Source organism: Schistocerca piceifrons, chromosome 6 (genome assembly GCF_021461385.2).
Source record: "Schistocerca piceifrons isolate TAMUIC-IGC-003096 chromosome 6, iqSchPice1.1, whole genome shotgun sequence".
In the NCBI taxonomy this organism is placed as follows: Eukaryota; Metazoa; Arthropoda; class Insecta; order Orthoptera; family Acrididae; genus Schistocerca; species Schistocerca piceifrons.
Window position 1 is genome coordinate 581,685,733 of NC_060143.1, and position 14,941 is coordinate 581,700,673.

At 43.6% G+C, this 14,941-nt stretch overlaps 1 protein-coding gene across 2 annotated transcripts in view; it reads left to right on the forward strand.

Moving 5' to 3' along the window:
* Positions 1–14,941, forward strand: part of LOC124803052 — a 594,138-nt gene that overhangs the window by 289,438 nt on the left and 289,759 nt on the right. For both annotated transcript variants that reach the window (XM_047264177.1, XM_047264178.1), the window contains exons 11-12: positions 9,280–9,375; positions 13,085–13,222. In XM_047264177.1, the coding sequence (XP_047120133.1) occupies positions 9,280–9,375; positions 13,085–13,222 (234 nt within the window). The remainder of the gene's footprint in view (positions 1–9,279; positions 9,376–13,084; positions 13,223–14,941) is intronic.

Genomic DNA, 14,941 nt, shown 5'->3' on the forward strand with positions numbered 1-14,941 from the left:
GCCACCCTTGCTGCATTCACTTTGTTCCAAAGTTCATCCGTGGTGGCTGGCACTGGGTCACAGCGCTGCACCCGATGTTTCACCGTACCTCACACATTGGCGACAAGTCTGGTGATCTGGCGGGCCAGGGCAACGTCTGACAGCCTGTGACACCAAGGAGGCACATGTTGGTGCATCGACATGTGGTCGTGCATTGGCTTGCTGAAAAATGGCGCCTGGGGTGTTGCGCAGAAAGGTATGGCGACGGGTCGCAGTGTGTCATTCACTTAGGTCACAGTGCCCTGGACACGCACCAACTGTGATTTATGGCTGTATGCAGTAGCATCCTACACAACAAGGCCTCGAGTCGGAGCGGTATGTGTTATGCTGTCACTGTGATATCGCTCGCCCTGTCTGCGGCGAACTGTTTCCAAACAAACCGAACATAGATTCATTCGAAAGCAGTATCTGATGCCATTACTGTCCCCAGTGACGTCGATCCATACACCGCTGCCGTCTAGCACGTTTCCGCTCATTCGTCAAAGGTAGGTTGAGAAGTGAACGACGCGCACGTAACCCGTAATAAACGGAGGCCGACTGTCACCCCTAATAGTGTAGGATTATGTTCTACCGCTCCACTTCTGCGCCAGAGACGAGGAGGACGCAGATCTGTCCTGCAATGCCATTCTGATGAGGTGTCTATCTTCTTGGGAGGTGGTCTGGTTGGTGCGACCTGACCCATCTCGTCGTGTTCTACGGCCTTCCGTGAACCATTCTGCACACACCCGTTGCCCTGCCAAAACACTTGGTCCTACATGAGCAGCAAATCCACGGATGGGTGCATCACATTCTCTTATACCAATAATTCGCCCTCTTTCAAACTCACTTATTTGATGGTACAGTGGCGCATACGTCTGCGGGGCACCCTGCACCTCTGCTCCAGTTACACTGATCCACTACCTTCGCTTTATAGCGACAACGAGAGCCGCAGGCACAGTTTACCGGTCGGTGGTGTTGCGCCGCGATATCTATGTTGATCTTGAACCCGCCAACCGACACGGTTCAGAAGTCAATCATTTCTGCAGAACATACTAATGCACATCTCCTTTGAATATGAACGTCCTATCTTTAGTCGTTCAAGGTGTCCTGTTTTTTTCTGAACATGAGTGTTCATCATAGTACGTAGTCCACACTGAGACCCACACAGGGAGGCTGAGATAGTACTCGTAGTATTCTGCCTCTGGACTGAGCTTCACCATCACTTTATCCATGTGTTGACTCGGTTTTAACTTGTTATCCAGTTGAACATCAAATAAACTTACTCATGGAGTAACATCAGAATCAGCTACAGAATGAGCTTCGTAAGTAAAAGAAGCGAAACTCGCACGGCAAAAAAACAAACTTTCTTTGCTTTAGTTACAAAGACGGAATGCACTGCCATGGATTAAGATTATTCCTCCAGAAGAAATAATGACCTGTGCGTAATTCTGCCTGTCTGTTTCCTTTTCTTTTTTTTCTCGCTAGTCTGCTTCCTTAAACTATGTTTCTTTCTGTTCCTTTTATTCTTACGAATCTCTATTCCCTTATGAAAAATAAATCTGCATCTCTTTTAATGTACCAAATATATCTCGACAAGCGGTAGAGAAGTTATTCAAAGTTACTTGTACTTTTCTGGCATGCTTTGACTTTGGTGTTTCTTTGCTGCGATCATCCGTTGACTGTGATGTACATAGTACCTCAGTCGAATGTCTGCTTTTGGTTCATTATTACACATATTTAATTTTACGTCAACGCCGTAGGTGCTACTACAACCGAAGAATATCTGTTGAGAGGCCAGAAAAATTTTGCAGACAGGCAGTCGCCTTTTCAGTAGCTGCAAGGCCAATAGTCTGGATCACTGACTTATAACGCCTTTAACACAACCAACATGTCCTCCCTACGGTCGTACCGCGGACAGCTGACTGCAAAAGGAAACTACAGCTGTTAGTTTCCGGAGGGGATGACGATATACTTTACGGTTAAATGATGATGGCATCCTCTTGGGTAAAAAACTCCGGAGATACACTACTGGTCATTAAAATTGCTACTCCACGAAGATCAGGTGATACAGACGCGAAATTTTACCGACAGGAAGAAGATGCTGTGATATGCAAAAGGTTAGCTTTCAAGAGCATGCAACAAGGTTGGCGCCGGTGGCGACACCTACAACGTGCTGACGTGAGGAAAGTTTCCAACCGATTGACCGGCGTTGCCTGGTGAAACGTTGTTGTGATGCCTCGTGTAAGGAGGAGAAATGCGTACCATCACGTTTCCGACTTTGATAAAGGTCGGATTGTAGCCTATTGCGATTGCGGTTTATCGTATCGCGACGTTGCTGCTCGCGTTGGTCGAGATCCAATAGCTGTTAGCAGAATATGAAATCGGTGGGTTCAGGAGAGTAATACGGAACGCCGTGCTGGATCCCAACGGCCTCGTATCACTAGCAGTCGAGATGACAGGCATTTTATCCGCATGGCTGTAACGGATCGTGCAGCCACGTCTCGATCCCTGAGTCAACAGATGAGGACGTTTGCAAGACAAAAACCATCTGCACGAACAGTTCGACGACGTTTGCAGCAGCATGGACTGTCAGCTCGGAGACCATGGCTGCGGTTACCCTTGACGCTGCATCGCAGACAGGAGCGCCTGCGATGGTGTACTCAATGACGAACCTGTGTGCACGAATGGCAAAACGTCATTTTGTCGGATGAATCCAGGTTCTGTTTAGAGCATCATGATGGTCGCATCGGTGTTTGGCGACATCGCGGTGAACGCACATTGGAAGCGTGTATTCGTCATCGCCATACTGGCATATCACCCGGCGTGATGGTATAGGGTGCCATTCGTTACACGTCTCGGTCACCTCTTGTTCGCATTGACACCACTTTGAACAGTGGACGTTACATTTCAGATGTGTTAAGACCCGTGGCTCTACCCTTCATTCGATCCCTGCGATACCCTACATTTCAGCAGGATAATGCACGACCGCATGTTGCAGATCCTGTACGGGTCTTTCTGGATACAGAAAATGTTAGACTGCTGCCCTGGCCAGCACATTCTCCAGATCTCTCACCAGCTGAAAACGTCTGGTGGCCGAGCAACTGGCTCGTCACAATACGCCAGTCACTACTCCTGATGAACTGTGGTATCGTGTTGAAACTGCATGGGCGGCTGTACCTGTACACGCCATCCAAGCTCTGTTTGACTCAATGCCCAGGCGTATCAAGGCCGTTATTGCGGCCAGAGGTGGTTGTTGTGGGTATTGATTTCTCAGGATCTATGCACCAAAATTGCGTGAAAATGTAATCACATGTCAGTTCTAGTACAATATATTTGTCAGATGAATACCCGCTTATCATCTGCATTTCTTCTTGGTGTAGCAATTTTAATTGCCAGTAGTGTAACTGTTGCCACATTTGAAACTGCACTCACTTTGGTTTCCACCCACGTCCTTACATTACCTGCCTGACGATTCTTTGATGCCTGAAGACGAGTTGTGCATATCGAACGCTTCTTTTAGTCAAGTTGTGGCACAGATGTCCTACTTCCTCAGTTCGAGGCAGTGCCTTCTCATTATTTATTCAATCTGGATAACTCCTATTTAGTGTTTTTCTGTAGCACCACTTTACATAAACGTCTTTCTTATCGGCGGCTGGTCCCGGCGGAAGTTCGAGTCCTCCCAAGGGGCATGGGTGTGTGTGTTTGTCTTTAGGATAATTTAGGTTAAGTAGTGTGTAAGCTTAGGGACTGATGACCTTAGCAGTTAAGTTCCATAAGATTTCACACACATTTGAACATTTTCTTCTTATCGGAACTGTTGCACTTTTGTGTAAGACTACAATCGATACAAATAAAACTCACGTAACACTTAAATTTCTTTTTTAAGTTAAGAAAGTCATCTTCTCTTGCCATTTTTGTCATTGTCAATTATTTTGCTACCCAAATAGCAAAAGTCATTGACTGATTTTGATGCCTCATATCCTAATCTAATGCAGTTAATATCACCTGATATAATACTAGGATACTCCATTGCCCTTGCTTCACTATACTTGATGCTGATTTTATAACTTCTTTTCAAGACACTATCCTCTTTATTCAACATTTCTTCCAAGTTCATAGCTGTCAGAGACAACTCCAGTGTCGTCATTTAACCTCTAGATTTTTAATGCTTGTCCGTGAAGTTTAATTTCCTTCCAGACTTCTTCACTTGACTTGCTCAATTTACAAACTGGCTACTACTGTATCTAATAGAGACCACTGTTCCCTTTTCATGTCTTTTTACTATTGCACGCTGAAGAGATGGCAAGAATACATTGAAGAGCTATATCAAGGAGACCCTCTAACAGATAATATGATAGAATTAAGCGAAGAAGTAGAGAAAGAAGAACTAGGGGACACAATTCTGAAAGATGAATTTGAAAAAGCACTAAAAGAACTACCAGATAAGAAAGCGGCAGGTGTTGATGATATACCTTCTGAACTAATTAAGAAATCAGGAGACAAAATGAAAGCTACATTACTGCAACTCATACAGAAAATATACAAAACAGGTGAAGTTCCTGAAGACTATCAGAAATGCATCATATTCCCCATACCTAAGAAAGCATCTACTATGGACTGTGAAAACCATCGAACACTCAGTCTTCTTTCACACGCATCAAAAATTCTAATAAGAATAATTTTGAAAAGAGTTGAAAACCAATTGAATAGCACTCTAAGTGAAGACCAATTCGGTTTTAGAAGCGGTGTAGGGACGAGGGAAGCAATCTTATCTTTAAGACTAATAATTGAGAAACAAATTTCCAAAAACAAACAAGTATTTATAGCCTTCGTAGACCTCGAAAAGGCATTTGACAATGTTGTATGGCCAGAAATGTTTAGAATTCTGAAGAAGGCTGGTCTGAAATATAATGATAGAAGGATAATCTTTAAAATATACCAAAATGAAACAGCCTTAGTTAAGAAGGAAAACAAAGAAGAAACAGCAAGAATAAGGAAAGGAGTGAGACAGGGATGCCCACTATCTCCAGTAATTTTCAACGCATATATCCAAGAAGCAATAGACAAAATAAGAGAGAATATTGAAGTAGGAATAAAACTTAACGGAATGAAAATAGATATGTTGCGATATGCAGATGATATCGCCATAATTACAGAAAGGAAAGAAGATTTAGAAGCCGCACTCAATGAAATGGAAAACACCTTAAAAGAACAGTATGGAATGAAAATAAATAAGAAAAAGACTAAAGTGATGGTGAGTGGCGCCCTGAACTACAATGAACCCATACGAATAACAATAAAGGGAGAGAAACTAGGGCAGGTTACAGAATTTAACTACTTAGGTAGCAAAATAACAGCAGATGGAAGGAGCAAAAGTGACATTAAAAACAGAATACAACTTGCCAAAATAGCATTCAATGGAAAAAGAAACTTACTGACGAGTAGAAATGTTAGTTTAGACGTAAGAAAGAGAGTCATGAAAACCTATGTGTGGAGTACAGCCCTTTACGGATGTGAAACTTGGACTAGTGGAAAAGAAGAAAAGAGAAGATTAGAGGCATTCGAAATGTGGTGCTACCGGAGAATGGAAAAAATCAGCTGGCGAGACAAGGCTACAAACGAAGATGTCCTCAGAAGAGTGAAAGAAAACAGATCTCTTTGGCGAAATATACAGAAAAGAAGAATAACCTTCATAGGTCACATTTTACGGCATAACAATTTCATTAAGAGAATATTAGAAGGAATCATTGAAGGAAGAACTCGCCGAGGACGACCTAGATTAAGCTACATTCAACAAGTAATAAATGACATCGGGTGCCAGACCTATGCAGATATGAAGAAGAAAGTTGACAAAAGAACGGAATGGCGTGCTGCTGCCAACCAACCTGTGGGTTGATAACCGAAGAAGAAGAAGACTACAGTCTGATATCTGTACAAACTCTAGAAAAATCTTTCGCTCACTATGATTTATCCCTGATACCTTCAAAACAGAAGAATTTGAAGAAAGTTTGTACTCGAATTGACGTTGTCAAAAGTTTCCTTAAATCGACAAATGTTATTATTACCTACATTTTTCTGGACCGCAAACTGATCTTCACCGAGGCCAGCTTCTACCAGTTTTCCATTCTTTTGTAAATAATTCTTGTCAGTATCTTTCAGCCTTGACTTTTGAATCTGACAGGCCACTAATATTCACAGCTGTCACAAATAATTTTCTTTGGAAAATGCCTTATTACATTATTCTTGTAGTCTGAGGATATACACATTCTCCTTGAAGTCTGAGGATGCGTGGCCTTTCTGATGTACATACGCTGTAGAAAGCTCAGAACGACAGCAACTTGGAATAGCATATTACTGACAAAGGGGGGAACGATATGGAAAAAAAAAAGCTAATGAAAATTTGACCAATGGATGTGGTTGTAAGCGTCGGAGTAGGCGTCGGAGGAGCTAGTCCTGACTGTCTCCATGAAAGACCGCGCGCTGCCGCTAAAGCTCTTTCACAAGAACGGTGACTGTGCGCCAGTAGCTCTGCAGAAGTTCCGGACACTCGAGACTATGAAAGAAGGCGTCTTTCTGTCTGCCCGACTGCTAAGAATACTTTTCCTCTTCAATGGGACGAGGAATCAAATTGAAATTTATGTCACACACTAAGTTCTATGCTCCCTTGGTGGTGTCAAAACTTTATGCTTATACTTCAGAGAAATTAAAAGATAAGGCCATTTATGCCACGTATTTTGATATTCATTAGAGCCATCAAATTTGGCAAGAAGCAAAGTTTCACAGTTGGGGTGAAGGCGAAAATCCGAAAATTGTTAATCTGTAATTATAAACCAAACACACACACACACACACACAGACGCACACACATACACATACACACAGAGACGGCCGGCCGGTGTGACCGAGCGGTTCTAGGCGCTTCAGTCTGGAACCGCGCGACCGCTACGGTCGCAGGTTCGAATCCTGCCTCGGGCATGGATCTGTGTGATGTCCTTAGGTTGGTTAGGTTTAAGTAGTTCTAAGGTCTAGGGGACTGATGACCTCATATGTTAAGTCCCATGGTGCTCAGAGCCATTTGAACACACAGACGCACCGTTATTTGTTGTACGGCCGCATGTGTGTCAGTTGAGACCCCTTTTTCTCAGGAACGGGAAGACGTTTCAAATTGAAATTTATTCATATACAAAGGCCTATGGTCCCTTGGTGGATTGAAAATATTAATCTCCAGAGTCAGTGCAATCTAAATATACAGCCATTTATGTCATACTTTGATACTCGCATACATTCACACGAAAACCTGTAGCGTATTTCTCGTTGAAATAGAGCCATGAAATTTAGCAAGAAATGAGGTTTTACAACAGCAGTAAAGGAAAGAAAATGAAAACTGTTAATTATTAATAATTATATCAGATGAAAATAATTTTTTTCATGTTATCCGACCGTTTGTCTGTGCGACTGTTGAGACCCCCTTTCCTTTTTCTCAGGAGCGGATAGACGAATTTAGTTGTGTAAGTATCTGTAACATACTAAAGTCTAAGTTCCCTTTGCGGTGTAAAAAATTTAAGCTTCTCTGTCAATGCAATCAAACGATACGGCTGTTTGTCTCATATTTTGATGTTTTGCCAATATCGATATTGATAACGGAAAAGAATCGTCGAAATTCTCGATCTGCGTGGCGTACGAACTGTTCATACGGGAGCCACGGTGCGCCATCCCATTCGCACTTATCCGTATCTCTTTTCATAGCAATCGTTTGCTAAGTGAGTTTTTAATGTCTATGTAGGCGCTTCTCCTTACTCGAAAGGTCTTTTTAATGTTCGTATAATTGGCATCTGTCTTTCGCAAAATCATTCAAGTTCCCATAGCCTTGCATTTTTCGTCGTGTCATTGCTACCTTGCCATTTTGCAGTTCTTAGCAATGTAATTTTTTAGACGTCGTTATTCTGTTTTACTTGCATGTTTATGTATTCTTCTTCTCTCAGTTAGGTTCAATATCTCGCATGTTATCCAAATTTCCTACTGGGCCTTCACTATTTCATATCTCAAAGCTACCCATTCGTCTTCTGTTGCATTCGTGCCCTATGTTTCAGCTAGTCGTTACCCATTGCTCCCTTTGAAACTTCAACTCCCTCTAGTTCTTTCTGTTTATCCAGATTCGGTCTCCATAATTTTTAAACTTTGTGCAATTTCTTCAGTTTCAATCGATAGTTAGTAACCAATACATCATGACCAGAGTTAACACCTATCCTCGGAAACGTTTTGCTGTTTAAAATCTGGATTCGAATTCTCTGCCTAATAATTATCTAGTCTATCTGAAAACCTTCTGGTGTCTCCAGGTCAGTTGCACGTGTACGGCCTTCTTTCGTGAATCTTGTACCACGTATGTAAAATGACTAAATTGGGCTCCGTGAAAAATTCTACCAGGTGGCTTCTCATTTGATTCCGCTACCCCAGCCTATGTCGTCTTTCTATATTTCCTTTCCGTCCTTTTCCTACTACCCAATTCCAGTCCCTCAGCACAATTAAATTTTCGTTTCCCTTAATTATCTGAATAATTTCTGTTGCTTATCTCAGTAAATTATTCTGTGTCATTGTACATTCTTCAAATTCATCTTCTGCGGAGCATATGGTCCTGTACTATGGTAGCAGGTGTGGGCTTTGTACATGGACAAAATTATTATCATCACCATCAATGTAAAGTCAGCGGCAAAGAAATTACTTTGGAGTGCAGATGAACGCAACAAAAAGTTACTTTTCACTGAGGCTGAATATCAGTTAATTCTCCAACATATTACCTCCACTTCAGCTTAATTCCCACTTAATAAATTATTGTACCAGTACTTCTACATTGAAGGAACTCATCCTCATAAGCTTTCTTGAGAGTGCCATATTTACGAAATGCCTCACCTCCTTTTTGCTACCAGTGTGGCCATATGCAGGATATGTCTAATGTTATATTAAACGTAACTTTTCAGAACATTTCTCGTGGAGAACAACGGTGAGGCAGAAAGTACTTTAAAAATGGACACAGTTCTCTGACCGCACCAGTCACATTCACCGCCACCGCCTACTATCGTGGTATAAGGGTTTGAAGATGGTCAAAACCTGGACAAAACTGTTTAACGCCAAAGTAAAAGTTTTTGCGGACGATGCTGTTCGAGTCCATTTTTGAAGTTATATTAAACGACTCGGAACTGTAGTCTCTGTAGTCATTTAAAAGTACTTAGTCGTATGGAAGTAGAACTTGTATTATTTCTGCAGATCCAGACACAGTGTGTCGCAATGGGGGTGTGTGGAGCAGTACAACCCAATCGTGCACCTGCCCACCAGGATTTGTTGGCATGTACTGCGAGGAAGGTAAGAAAATTATTTTTACTTTGTACAATAGTTGCTAGTATAACACTTGATCAGTACTGCACCTGTCATACATTTACGTTTACTTTGACCTGTGCATTTTGCACTATTTGCGACGTTCTGACTGTAGTTGACAAGCTCGTTGCCGAATGCAGCTTCGTCATTGTTTGTGCGGTTTCTACTCTCATGTGTTAGTTTCATTTCAGATGAGGAGGTACGTGCGAGCTTGTTGAGGGGAGGTGATACAGGGACAGGATGTGCCTCCACCCAGGACAGACCACAGTGTCGGGTATTCCTAACGTACGCTTACTATCAGCTTCCTCACAGCCGCACCTATTCCTTTCTTTTCACATACTTTTTTCATCACTCTTCTGAGCGATTTAGTGTGGCACCCCATATTTCCTCCTCTGTGCCTCTCTCTTCAATCGAGAATAGCTCTTAAAGAGAACGTCCTCCATTACTTGTTGACTTCACTCACAAATTTTTCCTCTGGTACGATCGAACTTACTTCCCGATACCTTAACACACGTTCGTTTACCATCTGCAAGCTTCTTCATCTTTTTAATGTTGTCCACATGTTTCTCTCATCGGCGATTCTGCAGAAACTTCCTATCTCCGTAGGCATACTCAACAAGCAATTGTAGAGCGTTTTGGCGGAGAATACTTTGTAGCGTTCCTAGACACTCGCTTTCCTGTAACACTAGCGAATTGAGAGAGGAAAAACCACATGCCTGTATGCGACTGTACCAGTCCCGACAGTACCAATCCTGACCTCGTGTATTTCGCCCTCACCTTCCTGACACGAGAGGAGCGGTGTAGGGGGTACAGCTCTCCACTGTCTAATTGCTTTTGGATGCATTGCGGGAGTGAGCAGTGATCAATGTGTTACAAGTATGCACTATCAAAAACAGTCTTGACCAGAATTTATTTATTATGGTGACTGGTTTCGACCACCACTGTGGTCATCTTCAGACCATTGAGTAAGAACCTCCTTCTGGTGGTAAATCACTAGCGATAATAAATAAATAGATAATTAATAAATTGTGATCAAGACTGTTTCTGATAGTAAAAATCTCCACAATCTGCTTCAAATGGCAGTTGTGTAGTCGTCCTCCAAGGTCGTCGTACTCTCTCGCTTTTAAGCTCACGGGGCATTTGTGTAGCACTCTGGTACTCTTCGAACTAAATGGTTATAAATCTAGCAACTCGTCAGTGATTTTCTGCAATGTCTTCCTTTAATACGACCCTGTGGGGATCCTAATTACTTGAACAATACTCAAAATGTGTCTCGAGGGCTTTGTTTACCCTATCTTCCTTATAGGTGTGCTAAGCTTTTCTGTTTTCTTCCAGTGCAGAGTAGTGGGTCGTTCGCCTTCCTCGCACCCGACCTCATTTTCCGTCGTTTTCCAGTGCTGAGCCTGAGTATTTACTCAACGTGACTGAGTCGAGTAGGACAGCGACAATTCTCGAGCACTGTAGGTTTGCTTCTCCTGCCCATTTGCGTTAACTATCATCTTTCCGCGTCTCAAACGAGCTTCTGTTGTTCAGATCCTGTCCGAGTCGTCCTGCCTGCCCTCGGTCACCCCCCCCCCCCCCCCCCCCACACACACAACAGCCCCACCAGCAGACAGCCTCAGACTGCCGGCCGCCCCGCTGTTGTTGCCACTGTCTTTGACCAATACTCGCAGTTCAGGAAAGATGTACTGAATTCTATCGCTAAAAATGTCTTCCAGAGAGTTTCACATTTGAGTAGCTGCTCCATATGCTTGGACCTATGGAACAATATACACTGATCAGCCAGAACTTTACGACCACCGACCTACTATCGATGTAAATCCGTCCAGGCGATAGTAGCGTCACGTGGCAAGGAATGACTGCTAGTCGGACACACGCACGGAAGGTGTAGTACCAGTGAGCGTGTAATCCCCTGTGTGGAATGGGGAAGGCGTGTGATCTGTCTGAGTTGACGGAGGGCAGGTTGTCATCGCGCAGAGGCTCGGCACGAGCATATCGGAAACTGCACGACTTGTCGGGTGTTCGGGGAGTATTATGGTGAGTGTCTTCAACAGCGGCGGAACGAAGGTGAAATCACGTCCAGACGTCGTGGGCTCGGGCGGCCACCCCTCACTGCAAGCGCCAGACGTGGTAGGCTGGGCAGGCTGGTAAAGCAGGACAGGCGGCTAACTGTGGCAGAACTGACGTCAGACTTTAATGGTTGGTAGAGTACAAGTGTGTCTCAACACGCAGTGCTCTAAACACTCCTAACGATGAACCTCCACAGATAACGACTCGTGCACAAGAAATGTTAAACACCGCTACGTCGGCAACTGCGACTGAAACGGGCACGTGGACGTTGCTGCAGTGTACAGCGTTCACGGTCTGATGAATCCTGACATCTTCTTCATAATACTGAGGGGAGGACGTGAGTCCGTCCTCCTCTAGGGGAACAGCTACTCAACACCTGTACTGCGGGGGGCAGAGGTAAGCCAGTGACGGCCCTATTATGCTCTGGGGAAAGATAATGTGAGCATCCAGGGTTCGACTGGAGCTCTTGCGAAGCACTGTGTCAGCCAAGGAGCATCGTACACTGGTTGGAGACCACGTACCGCCTTTCATGACTATCATGTTTCGCGACAGCAGTGGGGAATAATGTGATGGAGTGGTTCGAGGAACAGGGTGGCGAGTTCCAATTGCTGTGCTCACCCCCATCTTACCATATCTGAACCCGATCGAATACGTCTGGGATGTGACCGAACATGGCGCCAGAGCTCATTGCCTGCCCCCCCCCCCCCCCCCCCGTCCTTGGAATTTGTAGAAATTAGGGGACTTTAGTGTGAAGATGTGGTGCCAACTCCCTCCAGTGACCTACAAGGACCTCACTGCTTCCATGCCGCTATGCAGCGTCGCTGTTATCCGTGCCAAACGTAGACATACCAGCGATTAGGTAGCTGGTCATAATGTTCTAGCTGATCAGTGTAGAGTGTGGCACATTTTCTGTAAGTTCAGGAATGTACAGTCTGCCTATTCAGCTGTATACATGTTCCATCATTAGTCTTCTGACTAGTTATTTGCGGCCCATCTGGAATTCCACTCCTGTGCCAACGTCATCATTTCAGGGTAGAACATGCATCCTATGTCCTGAATTACTTGCTGTGTGCATTCCAATCTATGTTTTCCCTGTAGTCTCTACCCTTTATATTTCTATCTAACACTCTTCGTTGTGAGCAGCGAAACGTGAAGATCATTTACATTGGGACAGCTGCATTAGGCGAAGCTACACAGCACTTCTACAAAATTATAAGCGCTTTATTTTGTACAACCACCCCCCCCCCAACCCTCTACTACAATGACTTACCACATTTCAAGGCACAATATATTTAATGAAGTGGCTCCACTTTAACTATGAGCTGTACCCGGCTACATCAGCATTTTTAGTATTTTTGTGGCACATGTATTATTAAGGAGTTGCATTACTGAGCTAAAATAATTTGGTTGCTGTCATCGAGAGTTCAACAAGGCCGTGGAATATAACTTTCAAATTTCTTTGCAAGTTAATTGATTCAATAACTAATTTACGGGGTACTGTTAGAGACAACCAGTTTGTATTAAGCAAACATTCTTTTCTTTCTGCAAACAACAGTGTCTGTGGACTACACTTTCATGATATGTCACTTAGGTCTGGATATGTATTAGTTTATGTAATTTGTCCTAGGTTGTGGTCCAAACAGATATGGAGAGAACTGCTCAAAACCCTGTTCATTTCTGTCTAGTGCATGCGAAGGACTTATATTTTGCACTAAAGAATTGTGTTCATGTGCTGCGGGCCTGCAAGGAGCCTACTGTAGTTCACGTGAGTACCATGTTTTCAAGTGATATTTCACATGTTATCTGTCGTTTTATTTACAAATAAATCAGTGTAAACACCTTCGTGAATTATATCTTTGATTCTGACTACGCCTACACATTCTGTTGACACAAATTTGGTGATACATATACAGGGTGGTCCATTGATCGTGACCGGGGGCCAAATATCTCACGAAATAAGCGTCAAACGAAACAAATACAAAGAACGAAACTCGTCTAGCTTGAAGGGGGAGACCAGATGGCGCCATGGTTGGCCCGCTAGATGGCGTTGCAGTAGGTCAAACGGATATCAACTGCGTATTTGTTAAATAGGAACCCCCATTTTTATTACAAATTCGTGCAGAAAGTAAAGAAATATGAATGTTTTAGATTCACCACTTTTTTCGCTTTGTAATAGATAGCGCTGTAATAGACACAAACGTATGAGTACGTGGTGTCACGTAACATTCCGCCAGTGTGCACGGTATTTGCTTCGTGATACATTACCCGTGTTAAAATGGACGTTTACCAATTGTGGAAAAGGTCGATATCGTGCTGATGTATGGCTATTGTGATCAAAATGCCCAACGGGCGTGTGCAATGTATGCTGCTCGGTATCCTGGACGACATCATCCAAGTGTCCGGACCGTCCGCCAGATAGTTATGTTATTTAAGGAAACAGGAAGTGTTCAGCCACATGTGAAACGTCAACCACGACCTGCAACAAGTTATGATGCCGAAGTAGGTGTTTTAGCTGCCGTCGCGGCTAATCCGCGCATCAGTAGCAGGAAGATTGCGCGATAATCGGGAATCTCAAAAACGTCGGTGTTGAGAATACTACTCGTACATCAACATCGATTGCACCCGTACCAGATTTCTATGCACCAGGAATTGCATAGCGACGACTTTGAACGTCGTGTACAGTTCTGCCACTGGGCACAAGAGAAATTACGGGACGATGACAGATTTTTTGCACGCGTTCTATTTAGCGATGAAGAGTCGTTCACCAACAGCGGTAACGTAAACCGGCATAATATGCACTATTTGGCAACGGAAAATCCACGATGGCTGCTACAAGTGGAACATCAGCGACCTTGGCGGGTTAATGTGTGGTGCGGCATTATGGGAGGAAGGATAATTGGCCCCCATTTTATCGATGGCTATCTAAATGGTGCAATCTATGTTGATTTCCTACGTAATGTTCTACCGATGTTACTACAAGATGTTTCACTGCATGACAGAATGGCGAAGTATTTCCAAAATGATGGATGTCCGACACATAGCTCGCGTGCAGTTGAAGCGGTATTGAATAGCATATTTCATGACGGGTGGATTAGTCGTCAAAGCACCATACCATGGCCCACACGTTCAACGGATCTGACGTCAACGGATTTGTTTCTGTGGGGAATGTTGAATGGTATTTGCTATCGTGATCCACCGACAACGCCTGACAACATGCGTCAGCGCATTGTCAATGCATGTGCGAACATTACGGAAGGCGGACTACTCGCTGTTGAGAGGAATGTCGTTACACGTATTGCCAAATGCATTGATGTTGACGGACATCATTTTGAGCATTTATTGCATTAATGTGGAATTTACAGGTAATCATGCTGTAACAGCATGCGTTCTCAGAAATGATAAGTTCAGAAAGGTACATATATCACATTGGAACAACGGAAATAAAATGTTCAAACGTACCTACGTTCTGTATTTTAACTTAGAA